This window comes from Rana temporaria, chromosome 4, assembly GCF_905171775.1.
Source record: "Rana temporaria chromosome 4, aRanTem1.1, whole genome shotgun sequence".
Taxonomy (NCBI): Eukaryota; Metazoa; Chordata; class Amphibia; order Anura; family Ranidae; genus Rana; species Rana temporaria.
The window spans coordinates 338,137,178-338,154,767 of record NC_053492.1 but is presented as its reverse complement, the minus strand read 5'-3'; the positions used below and the strand labels follow the sequence as shown (position 1 = coordinate 338,154,767).

The window sequence follows — 17,590 nt, the reverse complement described above, 5'->3', positions numbered from 1 at the left end:
GGATATGTACCCCTTATTGGCGGAAGATGGTCGGTAATATCTTTTATGCATATTTAGCACCCTGTCTGGGATAATAAAATTGAACAGTGTACGAAGCAACTTTTCTGTGTCAATTATTCATATACGCTGTTTCCTATGCATAGAGATATTTGGGTATGAAAGCAACGGAATCGGTCTATAAGATAATTATAATTAGAGAAGTAGATAATAGTCAGGAATAATGATTAAAGGTGAAATTGCACCTTTCAGGCACCACATTGGCCCTACGTCAATCCAGTGGTACTATTCCAGTCATTAACGAGTCCCTAAAAATTTGAAACAATGGCTTTGAAATGACAGAGCTCTATTCTTTTTGAATCTGTGGGTGATTGCCATCTGGTCCAGGTGCTTAATCCACCTTTATTCTGTCTAAATATTTCTGGACCATATCAATTTTTAGCCATTGTGGATCATTTGGGGCTGTGTCAATACCATCCCCATTATGGACTTGAGCTCCATAATGCTTCTTTGTATACACAGAGCTGAAGAAAGTATTTAATAAATTTGCCTTCACTTTGTCCGCAGTCACCCACTCTAGATTATTTTGTAAAGGGCCTACATGCCCAGACCAGGTCTTTTCACTATGAATATATATTTTCTTTGGGGATCAAATGCTTATTTTACTCACCGAACTGCAACTCAATTTATAACATTTGTATCATGTGTTTTTTCTTTTGGTTGATATTCTGTCTCTATCATCTACACCTATATTAAAAACTATAGACCCTTCATTTGTTTGTAAGTGGATGAAATCTGCTGGGGGTCAAATAATTATTTTCCTTACTGTACTGTATGTCATCCAAGCAGCCATTTCATTAGTGTATACTCTCCACCCAAAACATACCCTATTGTGTGTTTATGATAAAGATATTGGCACACAAGCTTCTTTGAAACAATGAATGTTAATGGTCCCTGTATTCGGTGGTACAGTGAAGAATTGGTAGATATTAAATATGTGACAAAAAAAACACATTAATATAGCAATATCAAAATTCCAACATACAACACTAACCTTTGGCGGTAAAGGTGGTGGCACTTTTGGCTTTATGGTAGCACTGCAAAAGAAAGGCACACAATTTAAGTAAAGAAACAAACAAAAAAAAAGAATGACCCTAAGAGCACAGGATATGACAATTCAAAACCAAGTGTTTTAGACATATACAGGCATGAGTACTCTAAAGCAGTAGTTTTAAAAACTCTGTTAGACTGGGGTCTGGCAAATTATTTCAAAAAAGCTTCCAAGCTGCAAAATATATATATATATATATATATATATATATATATATATATATATATATACCTCAGTGTCACTCTGAAAAGCTGCAGAATCTCTGGCACCAGCATAGAGTTAAAGGAGTTGTAAAGGCAAAAGTTTTTCTATCTTATTGCAATCTATGCATTAAGATAAAAAAAACCTTCTGTGTGTAGCAGCCTCCCCAGCACCCCCTAATTACTTACCTGAGCCCCATCTCTCTCCAGCGATGTTCACAAGTGTCTTAGCCGCCCAGGACTCTCCTCCTGATTGTTTGAGACATAGCAGCGATGCCATTGGCTCCCACTACTGTCAACCAAAGTCAGTTAGTCAATTAGAGGAGAGAGGGGGCGGGGGCCCGGGTACATGTCTAAATGGATACACAGAGCTGTGACGTGGCTCGGTGGTGCCCCATTAGCAAGCTGCTGGCTGTGGGGCACTCAATAGGAGGGAGGGGCCAGGAGCAGTGAAGAGGTACCCGAGAAGAGGAGGATCCAGTCTGCTCTGTGCAAAACCAACTGCACAGAGGAGGTAAGTATAACATGTTTATTTATTTATTTATAAAATGAGACTTAACAATCACTTTAAGCCTTGTTTGTTTGGCCAACTAGGAAAGGCAGGCATAGAAGCAAGTAACTGTCTTCAATGTTTCTTAGCAATCCTGTCACTGGTCAGTTTCTGCCAGTAACAAGATTGCAAGTGTGACATGCGCCTAAAATTACAGCACAACTGTATTATATGTACGGCAGCAGTTTCACTAGCAAAATGTGTTTTAAATTAGGTAAGCAGACTATTACCCAATTGCATCCACTTATTCAATAACTTTCTGCAATAACTTCCATATCCCACACAAGCACCTTGAATTTAAAGCAGAACTAATTTTCGTAAAAAAAATATGCAATGTAAAAATAGTTTAGGTGTATGCCATTTTAGATATCACTGTAAAATCATTAGCATTAGCATTTTTATTCAGTCTGGACAGCATAACACACTCTGTACTTCTGATAGGCTTTGGTAATTAGAGCTGTGGCTCTCATACACAGAACCGTAGCGTTGTTTGTCTACCTCTCTTGACAATTCACAGAACCCTTTGTAGTAGTGTAGTTATGTTCCTGTGCTGTTTGTTTGACTTACCTTGTAATGGTGGGCTCACATGTAGTGGATTTTGTAGTGTCATGGTTGATTGATTCTGTCCATATATTACTTCAACTAGCTTGTCCCTGTTCTTCGAAAGGGACAAGACATCTTCCTGTTCTGAGTCACACAGCTTCCAATGCATGCCGTGTCATCTGCTCTGTGTCGCATCACAAAAGTGTAAGTGGTAATGTAATAAGAAAACATCTTCTAGCTGCATTGGAGCTCTCTGTGTGTCTGTAAATGCTCTGTTTGTGTCTGTGTCAGATCCAATTACTGTGTAGCTTTCACCTGCATAAACAATAGACTGGGAGACCCAGGGCTTGTGAGATATGTAGTTTCTTAGCAGGAAGTTTCAGGCCTCACACTACTAACAGTAATGCATTATGAGCAACAATTGACACCATGAAACTGCATGATAAATGCACATCTTAGCAGAGGAAAAACACAAGGTGCAGGTAGGATGTGTATACATGTGTATTCATTTAACTTATTTTTATACTGCAGATTAAAAAAAAAGCAAAACAACAAAAACAAAACCTTTGCCTGGAGTTCTGCTTATGGGAATCACATTGTTTTTAATGGTACCTGTTCACATCAATGCAACTCACCTCAATGCAATTACAGTACAATTTTAGACCCACAGCATATGCAAACCACATCCAAATTGCAATACAAATTCACACTGAAAATGTGTTCAAAATTCGATCCCAGCTGTGTAAACCAAGACTTAAACCCTAGCAACTTCTAATTCACAGCAGAACACCCCTCTCACCCTCTTTCTGTGCTTTACCCCCTAGAAAGACTCACATTTACAACTTGCCTGCTTCTGTTTAAGATGGAAGCAACTCCAGTCTGACTGCTGCTGTTTAGGATGCCAGCAACCTCTTCTTCCATGCCAAATGCTAGTAAGAGAAGGGGCAGCGTTTCACTTTAAGCAAATCCTGTTTAGTTGCTGTTGCTCAGCTCTTTACAAGCAATATTTTCATTCTGCCCTGCGTACCCTTGTAGGCTCAACCTACTAACCAAGAGGGCACAGCATGTAAGCAAACAGTGCAGGGGCATGGCTTGGCTGTTCATGTGAACAGACATGCTTCACTGCAGGTCCAATGTACTCCTGAAAATAATCCTGTTGGGAGACTCGTTCTTAGATATTAAGCCGAGAATCCTCGCTACCTGTGCACTGAAACCCTCTGGGACATTCTTCCTGCCTCAGTAAAACCTGCAGCCATGACCAAAAATAAGGAGGAAGGCACCCCAGCGGATGGCCGGCAAACACACCATGGCGACTCCCCGCAACCTCAGTGTGCACTGTTAAATGTGGGGGGGGAGAGAGAGAGGACATTTTCTCTAACACTTGTCATGCGATATGTCAAAACTCTCTTCCCTTCAGGCGTACTTGGTTCCCAATATACAGACTCAGGTTTCCTTCATTGTACGATGTTTATTCTTCCACAGATAAGGACAGCAAGACAGTTAAAGCTTACATATTTAGCAGTTGGTAAAACATCATTGCAGGATGGTACTTCAGAAAGTTAACAGACGGAGGAAAGATATTATGATGGTATGATCTTTCTCCTGGGAGAGGGTCCCTTCCCCACCCCCATCTCTCTGCAGAGTCCGATGACCCCGAGACCCTAGCTAGCTACGCACACCACATGGATACTTATACAGGTTTAAAAGCCAAGCTAAGTATAAAACTAGCTTCCAAAGAAGGTTGGTGATAAATGTAACACCCACTTATGTATTTTTAAGTAACATCTCCACCCACTGTCTTGACGTAGGTCTCCTAAAATACATGAAGCCTACGACAGATGTAGTGTCGTCCTGTAACTGACCTTCGTTTGTCCTCAACAAACCTTCAAAATTACCATGTTTAAATATTGATTCTCAAAATTTTTTATCACATCAAATATTAATAAATTTAAAATCTAACAATTCCCCCTTAATGCACTATAATTAACAAACAAAATAAGTGCATTCATCTTAAATAATAAAGGTTTCTGATTCACTTTTTTTCCAATACAAACAATACAATTTAACATTTCAGATATTGTACATAAACTTTTTCCAAAATTCTGAGATATTCCTGTGAAATATTTAACCATTTCATTCCATTAAGAAACTATAAATTATTATATCATTAAATTAATTGTAATTTATTATTATGTAATATTAAAAATGTTCTTCCTTTACCATCATAAATTTTACTTCTTATAACTTCAACCATATCATATAACTATTTTATCATAAAGAAGAAATAAATATATTTGATGTATCAAATTATATTACTCTATAATATTAATTATTAATTAATAAATACAATTTTTTTGCATTTCTTTTGAAATTTCAATAACCAAATTTCTTCAGTATAAGTTTTTTATACATTATCCTTGACATTGAACAATTATAAACATAATACGTAATCTACTTGTTTGTGGATACATAAAAACATAACTTTCCCATTATTTGATTGTCATATTTTTATATATTCTATCTTTCGTTCTATTTATTTTTCTATCTTTTTATTTATTTATCCATCTATTTAATTTATTTATCGATCCATGACCAGCAAGCAACTCTTTCTTTTATTTTTTATTTTTATTGTTCCATATTATTTAATTCAACAATAATTCTGTTTAGACACTTTAAAATCCTTTTCTTCCACACAAGCCTGTATGTATTTTAACTATATTAATACTTCAAATGTATACTTTGTTATACATTCTTGTAATAACAAACTATCCATCCAATTTTCCCAAGTTATGTGTTTTATAAAAATGAATAAAAATTAATTATTCTATGTGAAATAATAATTCTATGTGTATCAATATGTATTCTTATAAAAGATTTAGAAACCAAAATATAACAACTATTTTTCCATATTTCAAAAAAATTCCTATATTAGAATTACATTCCAACTCCCCCTTACATAATGATCGACCGATCAATATGTCACTTTTGATGTAAGTCCATATGAATAAATCATTGAAGTTCATCAAAAAATGATGATCCTTGATAACATAATCAAAAAATAATTTTGGAGTAATAACAAAATAGAAGTGATGGGGTGAGTATTACTGCGCTTACCACAAGAGTGGGGGAATGGGGAAAGGGAAGGGGTACAGCTGCTGCACTGGATGGTGTATCAAACCAGAAGCAAATGAAATTGAAGAATAGGGGGGTAGTGATGCGCTGTGAATGAGGAGTGGTCTAACATGCAAAGGAAATATGGCAAATCCTTATATATGGAAAAAAATATAAAGTCAGGAGTGAAGAAGTCACAAGAAGTGACGAATGCACGTATGAGTGTAACAAAGAGCCCACTAAGAGGTACCGGAGGTGACGTCAGCGAACGCCCTGTTTTTATATGCCTGTTTTTTATCAAAACAATGTGAGTACCCTGTGTATTATCTTGTTTGAATAAATCTGTGTTTTAAACGATACTGCACTATTGGCACTTTTATCACCCTGGGTGCGAGTCACTGTCACTGGTTGGACGTGACTACCGAGAGGGATCTACCTTTCCAATTACAGCCCTTTTGGATGATACCGTATGTGGATTTGACCAGACAAGTGTACCTGGGTTTTTACGCTGTTACCTTACAGAAGTAAGGTAAGGGGACATCCTCACTTACTCTGAAGAAAACACCGTAAATCAACCTTTCTTCACGTCACTTTGGCATTTACACCAGCACTTTTATTTTGGATTTTTTTTCCTGCGGTTATGCTTACAGCTATCTGCTGCATGGACATTTTATTATAGTGTTATTACAGTCACCGCCGGGTGTTGTATTTTGCACGTTGTACACCCGATTGTGTATCAGTACATTTGGTACCTTTATTTCACTTTATGACACTTGCACTGTCACTTTGTACTATTTCATTATTTGGCAGCTAGCCTTGGCTGCACTATAGCACGTTTATTTTGACGTTATTCACTTGTTATGGTATACCATTATCATTCTTTACTATTGTGATTACTAGTCAGACTTTATATTTTTTTCCATATATAAGAATTTGCCATATTTCCTTTGCACGTTACCCCACTCCCCATTCACAGCGCAGCACTACCCCCCTATTCTTCAATAACAAAATAGAATTTTAGTTGTGCTTGTTTCATGGTCATGGAAGAATCCAAAAAAAATAAAATAACCTTCCCAATGTAAAATTCCAAATGATATTTCAGCTGGCTTTACTATTTGAATCCGTGGTACCTTCAGATCTAAAATTCCTAACCATAACTTTAGCTACTGGAATAAATTATGATACATACTCATAAGAAGTAGAAATCTTATTCAAAAAATAATTTATATTCAAATTTAGCAAAGGCCTAGCCATGTTTTGTGAACAAACTTCTGAAATTCCTATACCTGTACTTTGTCCTATGCAACAGATTGCAAATAACTATATATGCTAATCTCAAAAGACATAATGACAGGATGAAGAATGTCTGTTCTAACTCAAAAATTTAACAAACCCTCGGTTTAAATTTTTAAACTAAAAATATAACAGGTAAATAAGTCACCTAGTATTTATCTTTTCTTGAATCATCTTACCCTATTTAGACTTTAAGGGCCAGATCCACAAAAGGGATACGCCGGCGTATCTACTGATACGCCGTCGTATCCCTGTTTCTATCTATGCGACTGATTCACAGAATCAGTTACGCATAAATATTCCTAAGATCCGGCAGGTGTAATAGTTTTACACTGTCGGATCTTAGGATGCAGTACCTCGGCCGCCGCTGGGGGCATTTCTCGTCGAAATTCCGCGTCGGGTATGCAAATTAGCACTTACGGAGATCCACGAAGCGGTTTCCCTTCGTGAAGTCTCTGTAAGCTGTTAGTTTGCAAACGCAAAATTAGGGCTACTTTTACAAAGTGTAAAGTTAGTACACCATGTAAAAGTAGACCCTTCTTTCCCACGACGCTGTCAAATTAAAAAAAAATAATAATAATTTCCCGCCGCATCTCTTTTTTTTCCTGACGCAACTTTTTTTACCCGGCGCGATTCACAAAACTCGGCGTAACGTAATTTCGCGCAAAGCACGTCGGGAAAATCGCGTCGGGAGCATGCGCAGTACGTCCGGCGCGGGAGCGCGCCTAATTTAAATGGGACTCGCCCCATTAGATTGGGCACGCCTTGCGCCGGACGGATTTAAGTTACACCGCTGCAAATTTCCAGGTAAGTGCTTTGTGGATCGGGCACTAACTTGGGAAATTTGCGGCGGTGTAACTTAAATGGGAAAAGTTAAGTTGCGCCGCCTGGCTGTGGATCTGGCCCTAAAATACTATTGTAGCGTTCTATTATATCTGGGTACTAAAGATGATAAGAAAACAATAACTTTATCAAATACTAAAATTGCATACATGTCCTTTATCACCTGTCCCATAATTCCATGGTTTGAAAACAACCCCAATTTTTTTTCTAGAATTACCTCAATTAATTAATTCAAAATAATTAACTAAAGAAAAACACATCCTTGTATCCTCCTTTAACAGGTGAAAAATCTAATATAATCAATCTACATAGATTGCAAATTTCTCAATACTTTATATTTTAGATCACTCTTTGCCTTTTGAATTGCTCTATAAACCTAATAAAACAATATACAGAAGTTTGATGACAAAATGCTCTAATAATGAGTAGTTCAAAATTCCTTTCATTAGCTCAAACAAAAAATCAATTAATCAATTTGTCAGTCAATCTGTCAGGTACCTAGATATGCAAAAATAAATATTTTCATTTAAAAAATAACTATCCATAATTGTTGGAATCAATTATTTTTACAATGAATTTTATCTTCATTATCGGTCTGTACTGAGACACAATTTTCATCGTCCCCATCTTTATTCTGTGACTAATTATATTTTGTAAAAGTAATAATTTTTACCAGATTATTGTATTTTTCTTTTACTATACTTTACTTTTAACCATATTAATTATGCAAAAGAACATTTAGGTTGGGCTTTCCTAAATATCTTATTTCTAAAAGAAACTTAATCATGTTTAACCACTTAATGCCCGCCGCACGACTATTTACGTCCGCAAAATGGCACGGACAGGCAGATGGGCATATATATACATCCTTGCCTTTCCGCGGGTCGGGGGTCCAATCGGGACCCCCCCCGCTGCGTGCGGCTTACCTCGGGGAGCGATCCGGGACGACAGCGCGGCTATTCGTTTATAGCCGCTCCGTCGCGATCGCTCCCCGGAGCTGAAGAACGGGGAGAGCCGTATGTAAACACGGCTTCCCCGTGCTTCACTGTGGCGGCGCATCGATCGTGTCATCCCCTATATAGGGGAGACACAATCGATGACATCAGACCTACAGCCACACCCCCCTACTGTTGTAAACACACACTAGGTGAAGCCTAACACATTCAGCGCCCCCTGTGGTTAACTCCCAAACTGCAACTGTCATTTTCACAATAAAGAATGCAATTTAAATGCATTTTTTGCTGTGAAAATGACAATGGTCCCAAAAATGTGTCAAAATTGTCCGAAGTGTCCGCCATAATGTCGAAGTCACGAAAAAAATCGCTGATCGCCGCCATTAGTAGTAAAACATTTTTTTTTTATAAAAATGCAATAAAAATATCCCCTATTTTGTAAACGCTATAAATTTTGCGCAAACCAATTGATAAGCGCTTATTGCGATTTTTTTACCAAAAATAGGTAGAAGAATACGTATCGGCCTAAACTGAGGAAAAAAAAAATTATATATGTTTTTGGGGGATATTTTTTACAGCAAAAAGTTAAAAAATATTGCATTTTTTTCAAAATTGTCGCTCTATTTTTGTTTATAGCGCAAAAAATAAAAACCGCAGAGGTGATCAAATACCACCAAACGAAAGCTCTATTTGTGGGGGAAAAAGGACGCAAATTTTGTTTGGGAGCCACGTCGCACGACCGCGCAATTGTCTGTTAAAGCGACGCAGTGCCGAATCGCAAAACCTGGCCTGGGCATTTAGCTGCCTAAAGGTTTAAGTGGTTAAGTACTTTTTCTGAACCAATCATACAGTATGATTAATTGAACCACATGTGCTCTGTCACTCTGTGACTGCTAAGCAAACACAAGTCTTAAGATCATTTTTCAGTGTAGACAGATATTCAGAAAGTTCAATTCTGCCAATATATGGATCCGTTATAAAAGCACAAAATTCCTTCCCAATAAATGTCCACTGAAAAATTTAAAAATTAACTTTTGGATGATTAATTTGCATAACTGTGGCTTTATCACACATAATTTTAGCTTCAATGTCCCATTTCAACTGACCTTAACATCCAGTTGTCACTAGCTTACTCAAAGCGTATTTTGACACCTCATGTATCAAAATAACACCTTTAGTTTTTCAAAACAAATGGTGCAAAACCCACGTGTTTTTTTCAAAACAATTACTTTAGTAAGTAATACCTTTTTAAATATTTTTTCCCCATCCATGAACCTTTATTTCAGAAAAAAGATTTAAACACCAACATGTGTTCAGATCCTGTGCTGTCACGCAGCTTTTACTGTCTAGCAGTTATTACATGTTATGTTATTATGTTATTTGGTATGATCCTTACCCCCCTGCTGTTCTGGCTAGTTTGGTTGCTCCCACCCACCATTTCCTGCTCTAAACCCCATCTTTGCTTAGTTGCTTGAAAAGTCTGCAGAGTGTGGGAGCTGTGTAACTTCATTGGAAATTTACCTATGGAAAAGCCTCTATGTTTATATCCTTGTTACCTTGAAGCATAAAGAAGCATTGGAAAACACCTCTGGAGTCTTTATTCATTGAGTAAGCTGTCTGTTAAAGTCATCATTCAACCTGCTGCATACATCCTTACAGACTGGGTCTACAAGAAGCTTGTCACAGGTACAACCGATGCTTGAAACAGAACAGCAAATTTCCAGAAGAATCCATCACACAGCTATCTCTGCAGCTTCAGAAACGTGAGTAACCACATGTGTGTGTGAAGAACAAACATCCTAACACAGGATACCATCTGCAGGCTGTGCACTGAGAGTTAGGCCTGAGTGTGACTGCTGCAGCCACCATTACTCTGTGTATGAAGCCAGCCTTCTACTAAATGCTCCATAACTGTTCACTGCCAGGGATTTTGCCTTTATTGGAGAGCAATAAGTACCTTTTGAACTGCTCAAAGACTATATCATAGCTTCATCAAGTCCCTAGGATTTATCATTGTCAAGCTGTTTTGGTTGTGAATCCAATACCTGAATCTACTGAAATAACTGTGTATTCCTGCCTGTATAAAGTGATAGTGAGCTGAGCCATCCAGTCTGAACCAGTTGCAGCACTAGATGTCACAAATATCCAGCTCCTCAGTTCAATCTGCCTAATATCAGAAGTCACTACAGAGCTCAGCTCTGGCAGATTTGTAACAAGACACCAAAACTACAGCACTTGTCATTATGTCTGACAGAGATCCCACAGAGTCACCTGCATTTAATCAAGATAAAGCAGACTCCTTACTTCATTCTGCTTGTCCCGCTAGAGGCCCTCATCCATCCTTGAAGGCAAAAGAGGTTTATGAAGCAAGTAAGGAAGAAACATCTAGTAACCTGACTGCATTATGGCATAAGACTTTAAGTTGTATAAAAACCGCTAATTAAACTAGCAACAATCCTGAGCAATTGAACACTGCTCTCTCAAGGGTTAAGAAGGCATTTGAGAATTATAAAAGACATTCTGAAAAGTTCTATTCCCTTTTGTCACATTACAGCATAGAGGAAGCCACAGTGGAATTAAAGGACTTTACTTCTACTGACCAGCAGAGGCATAGCACATATCTTGAAGCAAAGGCACAGATAGAAGGTACAGCTACATGAAACTACATCCTGTAAATCTGCTTCTTCCAGACACTCAGGAAAATCTTCTAGATCTGCCCGCTCCTATCATAAATCCTCTTCTAAGTCACTGCGGTCCTGCTCTGTAAGGTCAACACTGAGCGACCAAATAGTCAAAGTTCGCCAGAAGGTCGCAGCAGCCCAGGTTCAAGCCGTCTGCTCTGAAAGAGAAGCAGCCATCAAAGCAGAAGCTAAACGCATTCAAGCAGAAACAGAGGCTCAGCTAGAAATCCTTCAGAAGAGTAAAGAAAAGGAAGTAGCATTGGCGGAATTTTCTGTCTTGGAACAAGCCCTATTGGAAGAAGAAGGAGCAGCTTGTCCCAGCTTGGCTGCTTGTCAAGACCCCGTTGAAAGGACCCTACAGTTCGTCTTAAGCCAGAACCACGACATTACAGTCCCACCTACAGTTGGAGACTTTTCTCATAATCATGCAGCATGTGGACCAGAAGGCAACGTGTCACAAAATCAAGCTGGTCAACTAGACACACTTGCTAACAGAGACACTCCGCAACTACCGCATGTCACAAAATCAAGTGAGTCAACCCACGCGGCTCACGCGCCACCGCAACCCTATGAGAATAGAGATTACAAGAGTACAGCGAAAGACTACAGGATGAACTCTATGACCCCTGTGATACAGTTCTCTTCAACTTCAAATGCTCAGAGACCTTCAGACGTCAGACCCTTACCTAGATTGAACCCATCTGCAACACCTTTCGCTCCACCAACCAGCCAACTTCAGATACCAACCATGGCTCAAGTCGGCGCACCATCAGTATCCCCGGTGGCTATAAAAACTGAAAGCATCAACGCTACGGATCTCAGCAAGAGCATGGCTTTACAAGAATTGATCACAACTGGACTGTATACATTTGATGACCACCCAGAGAACTACAGGAGTTGGAGATCTACATTTAAGGCGGTAATCAAGAGCTTGCCCGTTGAACCTCAAGCAGAACTCGATTTACTAATAAGGTATTCGGGGCGACAATCTTCAGAACAAGTAAAGAGGCTTAAATCTGTTTACATCTATAACTTTAACGCAGGCCTTGATGCTGCCTGGGAACGTCTAGAACAAGACTATGGGAGTCCCGAAGTCATTGAATCTGCCTTATTCCAGAGACTAAACGACTTTCCTAAGATCTCTGTTAAGGACAATCATAAGCTTAGAGAGTTAGGTGACCTCCTTCATGAACTTGAAATTGCTAAGTTAGATCCTAGTTTACCAGGTCTTAGCTATTTAGACACTGCTCAGGGCGTGAATCCTATTGTAGCAAGGTTGCCTAGTTATATTCAGGGAAAGTGGACTAGTGTAGGATCAAAATATAAGTATGAACATCATGTTTCCTTCCCTCCCTTTTCTTATTTTGCAGAGTTCGTGCGGAAGGTTGCAAAATCCAAGAATGGCCCAAGCTTTTTCTATCCAGATACAACCACCACTCCTTTAACCACCTCAAGGGGTATTGCCACCAATAGTAAGTTCAAGGATTTAAAGTATCCTATTGCCGTGAGGAAGACAGAGGTAGCATCCAACGTCTTGGCTACAGGCATTAAGGCAAGCAATCTCAATCAACAGTGTCCTATCCATAATGCGCCACATTCTCTCTCCAAATGCCGTGCATTTAAGGACAAGCCTATTGAAGAACGCAAATCATTTCTCAAAGAGCATAATATCTGTTTCAAGTGTTGTGCATCCTCCGATCATTTAGCAAGAGACTGTAAGATCACCATCAGATGTTCTCTGTGTAACAGTGCCAAACATGTGGACACTCTTCATTCAGACCTGTTCAAAAGGAAACCTTCACCCGGCAGCAACCCCAAGCCTACATCAGATGATGGCGGGGAGAGAACTGAGCAACATGCCAACCCCGTAACCACAAGGTGTACAGAGGTATGTGGAGAAGGGCTTCATAGCAAGTCTTGTAGCAAGATATGTCTTGTAAGGGTTTTTCCTGAAGGATGCCCACAAAATTCCATAAAAATGTATGCCATACTCGACGATCAGAGCAATCGCTCATTGGCCAGTCCAGAATTCTTTGACCTATTCAACATTCATGGAGAGATACCTTGCAGACATTTTCCCGGTAAGATCAATACTTCTGGAAGAAGAGCCCATGGCTTCATAGTGGCATCAGAATATGAGGACATAGAGTTTCCTCTTCCAACTCTAATCGAATGTGATCAGCTACCGAACAACAGAGAAGAAATCCCCACACCAGAGGCTGCACGTCATCACCCCCATTTAAGCCACATTGCTGACTACATTCCACCACTTAACAAGGATGTTAAGGTCTTGATTCTACTAGGGAGAGACGTTCCTAGAGTCCATAAAATAAGAGAGTTATGTAACGGTCCAGACGATGCTCCTCAGGCCCAGAAACTTGATCTTGGATGGGTGATAATAGGAGAAGTCTGTTTAGACCAATCTCACAAGCTCTTGGATGTAGCTTCCTACAAAACCAATGTTGCCTATCGGTCGATGAAATGTCCATTGCATTATTATGCGAAGGAAAGACTTGATTTTAAAACCGAAGTTCCATATCAAGCACTCCAAGGTATAAACTGCAAGCTCACTTCTCAGAAGGACCTTGGTGATTCAGTGTACCAGACCACTTGCGATGACAACAAGATTGCCCCTTCAGTCGAAGATAAGGAGTTCATCAAGATTATGGATGAAGAGTTCTTCAAGGACAATTCCAACAGTTGGGTAGCTCCATTACCCTTCCCAGTACCAAGGCTTACTCTCCCTAACAATCGAGGACAAGCTTTAATCAGATTTGCTGCACTTAAGAAAACTCTCTGTAACAAACCAGAGATGCAAGAGCACTTTCTAGCATTTATGCAGAAGATTTTAGATAACCTTCACGCTGAACCAGCACCAGACCTGTTGCCTAAATGGGAGAAATGGAGAAACTCCATGAAAGTACTGAAAGAACTTAATATCCCGCGCTGCTATTCACCCACTTCAACTTCAAGAAGTCTGAGGAAAGAGATTCACGTCTTTTGCGATGCATCCACCGAGGCTATAGCGGCTGTGGCTTATTTTAAGATCATAGATCCCTCCGGGAGATCCAATGTCGGTTTTCTACTAGGAAGAGCCAAGTTAGCTCCAAAACCTGCTCACACTATTCCAAGATTAGAATTGTGTGGCGCAACCCTAGCTGTTGAAGTTGCAGAATTCCTGCTAAATGAAATGGACGCTGAAATTGATCAGGTTAAGTACTACACCGACAGCAAGGTCGTACTTGGCTACATATGCAACAGCATAAGGAGGTTCTATGTGTATGTGGCTAACAGAGTAGAACGAATAAGAAAAGTCAGTAGACCTGAACAATGGAACTATGTCCCAACTGGTTTGAATCCCGCAGACATTGCAACGAGGTCAATGTCAGCAGTTGTCCTCACGCAAACCAATTGGTTTTCAGGACCCAAGTTTTTATCAGACCAGTCTTCTACAAACTCAAAGGAAGATATCAATTTCCACCTGGTGGATCCAGATACTGATTCAGAAATCCGCCCTGAAGTGATAACATTGAGTTCCAACATTTGCTCAAGAAGAAACTTGGAAGCAAGACGCTTTAAACGTTTCTCTTCTTGGAAAAGATTGGTCAAGATTATAGCAAGATTGAGACATATTGCTCAGACTTTCCGCAAGCCCAATCAGACATCGTCTTGTCATGGATGGCACACTTGCAAGGAGTCACCCAATGCGTTAGAGTACGAGAACGCAGAATTATTCATCATACGTCTTGTGCAAGAAGAAGTCTTTGCAGAAGAGATTAAATGCTTGAGAGGCAATAGACTCAAAGAGTAGCCCACTACTCAAACTGAACCCAATAATTGACAATGAAGGCATGCTTCGAGTCGGCAGACGACTAAATAAGTCAAACCTGCTTAAAGACCAGCAAGCTCACCGAATTCAGTGGCCAATTGGACTTATTTCAAAAAGGCCATCACCAGTGATGATGGAAGAGTCCGAAGTGTGGAAGTCAGGATCGTTAAGGATGGGGCTTCAAAAACCTTCCTAAGACCAGTCACAGAGACAGTCCTAATAATGCCTGCTTCCAAAAATTCTGATTCAGTGTTATATGAAGGAGCCACTTAAGACATTTAATAAGCTAGCTTATAGACTTGAGAAGGCTAGATAGCATGTTACTGTATGCAATGTTAATAATATGTAAAAGAAAAACAATGTAGAGTATAGTGGTATCTCACGATACCAGGCGGGGAGTGTGCTGTCACGCAGCTTTTACTGTCTAGCAGTTATTACATGTTATGTTATTATGTTATTTGGTATGATCCTTACCCCCTGCTGTTCTGGCTAGTTTGGTTGCTCCCACCCACCATTTCCTGCTCTAAACCCCATCTTTGCTTAGTTGCTTGAAAAGTCTGCAGAGTGTGGGAGCTGTGTAACTTCATTGGAAATTTACCTATGGAAAAGCCTCTATGTTTATATCCTTGTTACCTTGAAGCATAAAGAAGCATTGGAAAACACCTCTGGAGTCTTTATTCATTGAGTAAGCTGTCTGTTAAAGTCATCATTCAACCTGCTGCATACATCCTTACAGACTGGGTCTACAAGAAGCTTGTCACAGGTACAACCGATGCTTGAAACAGAACAGATCCATAGAAGTGAAAAACTCATGGCATGACTGACCATCTGTTTTTCTCTGTTAATAGTACATTCTTTTACATGTCACACTCCCAGAGAATGATCTGTCACTGTCAATCTTAGCTACCATGCTACCATTCACTATACAATCTGTCTAAACCAATCTCATTTTATCATTTTTATAATTTTTAACCTTTTTTAAACATTTTAAACATACTTGGTTTGTACATATGCTTAAAATCATGTACACTACGTTATAATATGACATTTCTTGATTATAATAATGACAAAAAATTGTTTAGCGGAACAATCTCATGAAACCCAGATTGGCCTCTGCGCATGAACCGACCTGCGTCTCCCCGAGAAAATTACTCCAACCAACCTCTTATCAGAAATACTCAAATTACAAAAACTTTTAACAATAGTTTTTTAATTCTATTTTTGCTAATTTTGGATTGAACAAAACTTTCATATTTTAATATTTTTCCTGGGTAAACTTTAGTAAATTAGAACAATTTACTACTTTTAATTTAATAACCAAAACCAAGTTTGGAATCTTTTGTAAAAATTGCCTAATCCTTAACTTATTATTTTCTGCAACCAAATCTGTAGGATTTTTGTTAAATACTAAATAGCTTGTTGTTTTCCATTAACTGAATTTTATACAGTTCTTGCATAATTTTAATCAATAGTTTTTCCTTTAAACTTCTGCCCCGTTTGTGCTTTGAATGACATGCAATAACACATTTCTGTTGTTTAGGCCTAAAATATTCCTAAACATATACAAGCAGCATTAAACTTAGTTTCCTTATAAAATAACTTCTTTACACTCTGACATTAATTAATTAATTGCCCTACTACTGTTTACATGCCTGCATTGCATATATATATATAGAATATATAAATTCCCGAATATTACAGGGATATACTTCTAAACTATGAGATTTTTAACCATCCCATGTTAATCCACTTATATAAAAAACATATTTACCCCTTGTTTAGAATGATTTTCCTGTGCACCTAAAAAAAACAAGCAATAAACAATGTCCTTTAACTTTGTCTTAACTTCTTTCGTTCTTTGGTGATTTTTCTTGTTGCATTTTCATGTTGCTGTATCTTCGTTCGTCACTTTTCTTGGAAGAATAATGTCCTTATCTTTTTCATTGAACAGTTTTCTTGTTCTTGTCTTTTTCTCTGGCTCGCCTTGTTCCTTTTGGCTCGTGTAAATGTAAATGTTTAGTTAAGCTGTAGGTATCCTCAAGTAAACAAATGTAAAGATGCATGCGTAAAAAATAATGTCTTTCTCCTTTTTGTGTATGCGAAAGGAATGTATAATGTATAGTGTATTCTTGGACCGTTCAAACATCAAAATCCGACCTTCATTATAGTTCACCCAAAATACATCTGCCTGTGTATCAATGGTGGCCTTCAAAAAATAACATGAAGCTTTAGATCCTATTTCTTCTGTGAGAACACCTTTTTTAGAATGTTCTTGGCAGTTCTTCACGTTCATGTTTCCATGATATTTTGAATCATTCTGTCCAAAATAGCTGGCCCATTAGCCTCGTAAGCCTTGTATGTTTTTTTTTCTTCTTCTGCTTGTAAGCTACAAGTGTTCTAACAGGTGAGAAAACAAAACAGCGTAAAAACTCACCATTGTGTTTTTGAGCCTTCTCTCTTCTGATGGAACACAAACGCC

The 17,590-nt window shown here is 38.6% G+C and overlaps 1 protein-coding gene across 2 annotated transcripts in view; it reads right to left on the bottom strand.

Moving 5' to 3' along the window:
* The window catches only part of MAP4K3 (mitogen-activated protein kinase kinase kinase kinase 3), an 831,592-nt gene that overhangs the window by 283,547 nt on the left and 530,455 nt on the right, over nt 1-17,590 (bottom strand). For both annotated transcript variants that reach the window (XM_040350750.1, XM_040350751.1), the window contains one exon: nt 1,052-1,094. In XM_040350750.1, the coding sequence (XP_040206684.1) occupies nt 1,052-1,094 (43 nt within the window). The remainder of the gene's footprint in view (nt 1-1,051; nt 1,095-17,590) is intronic.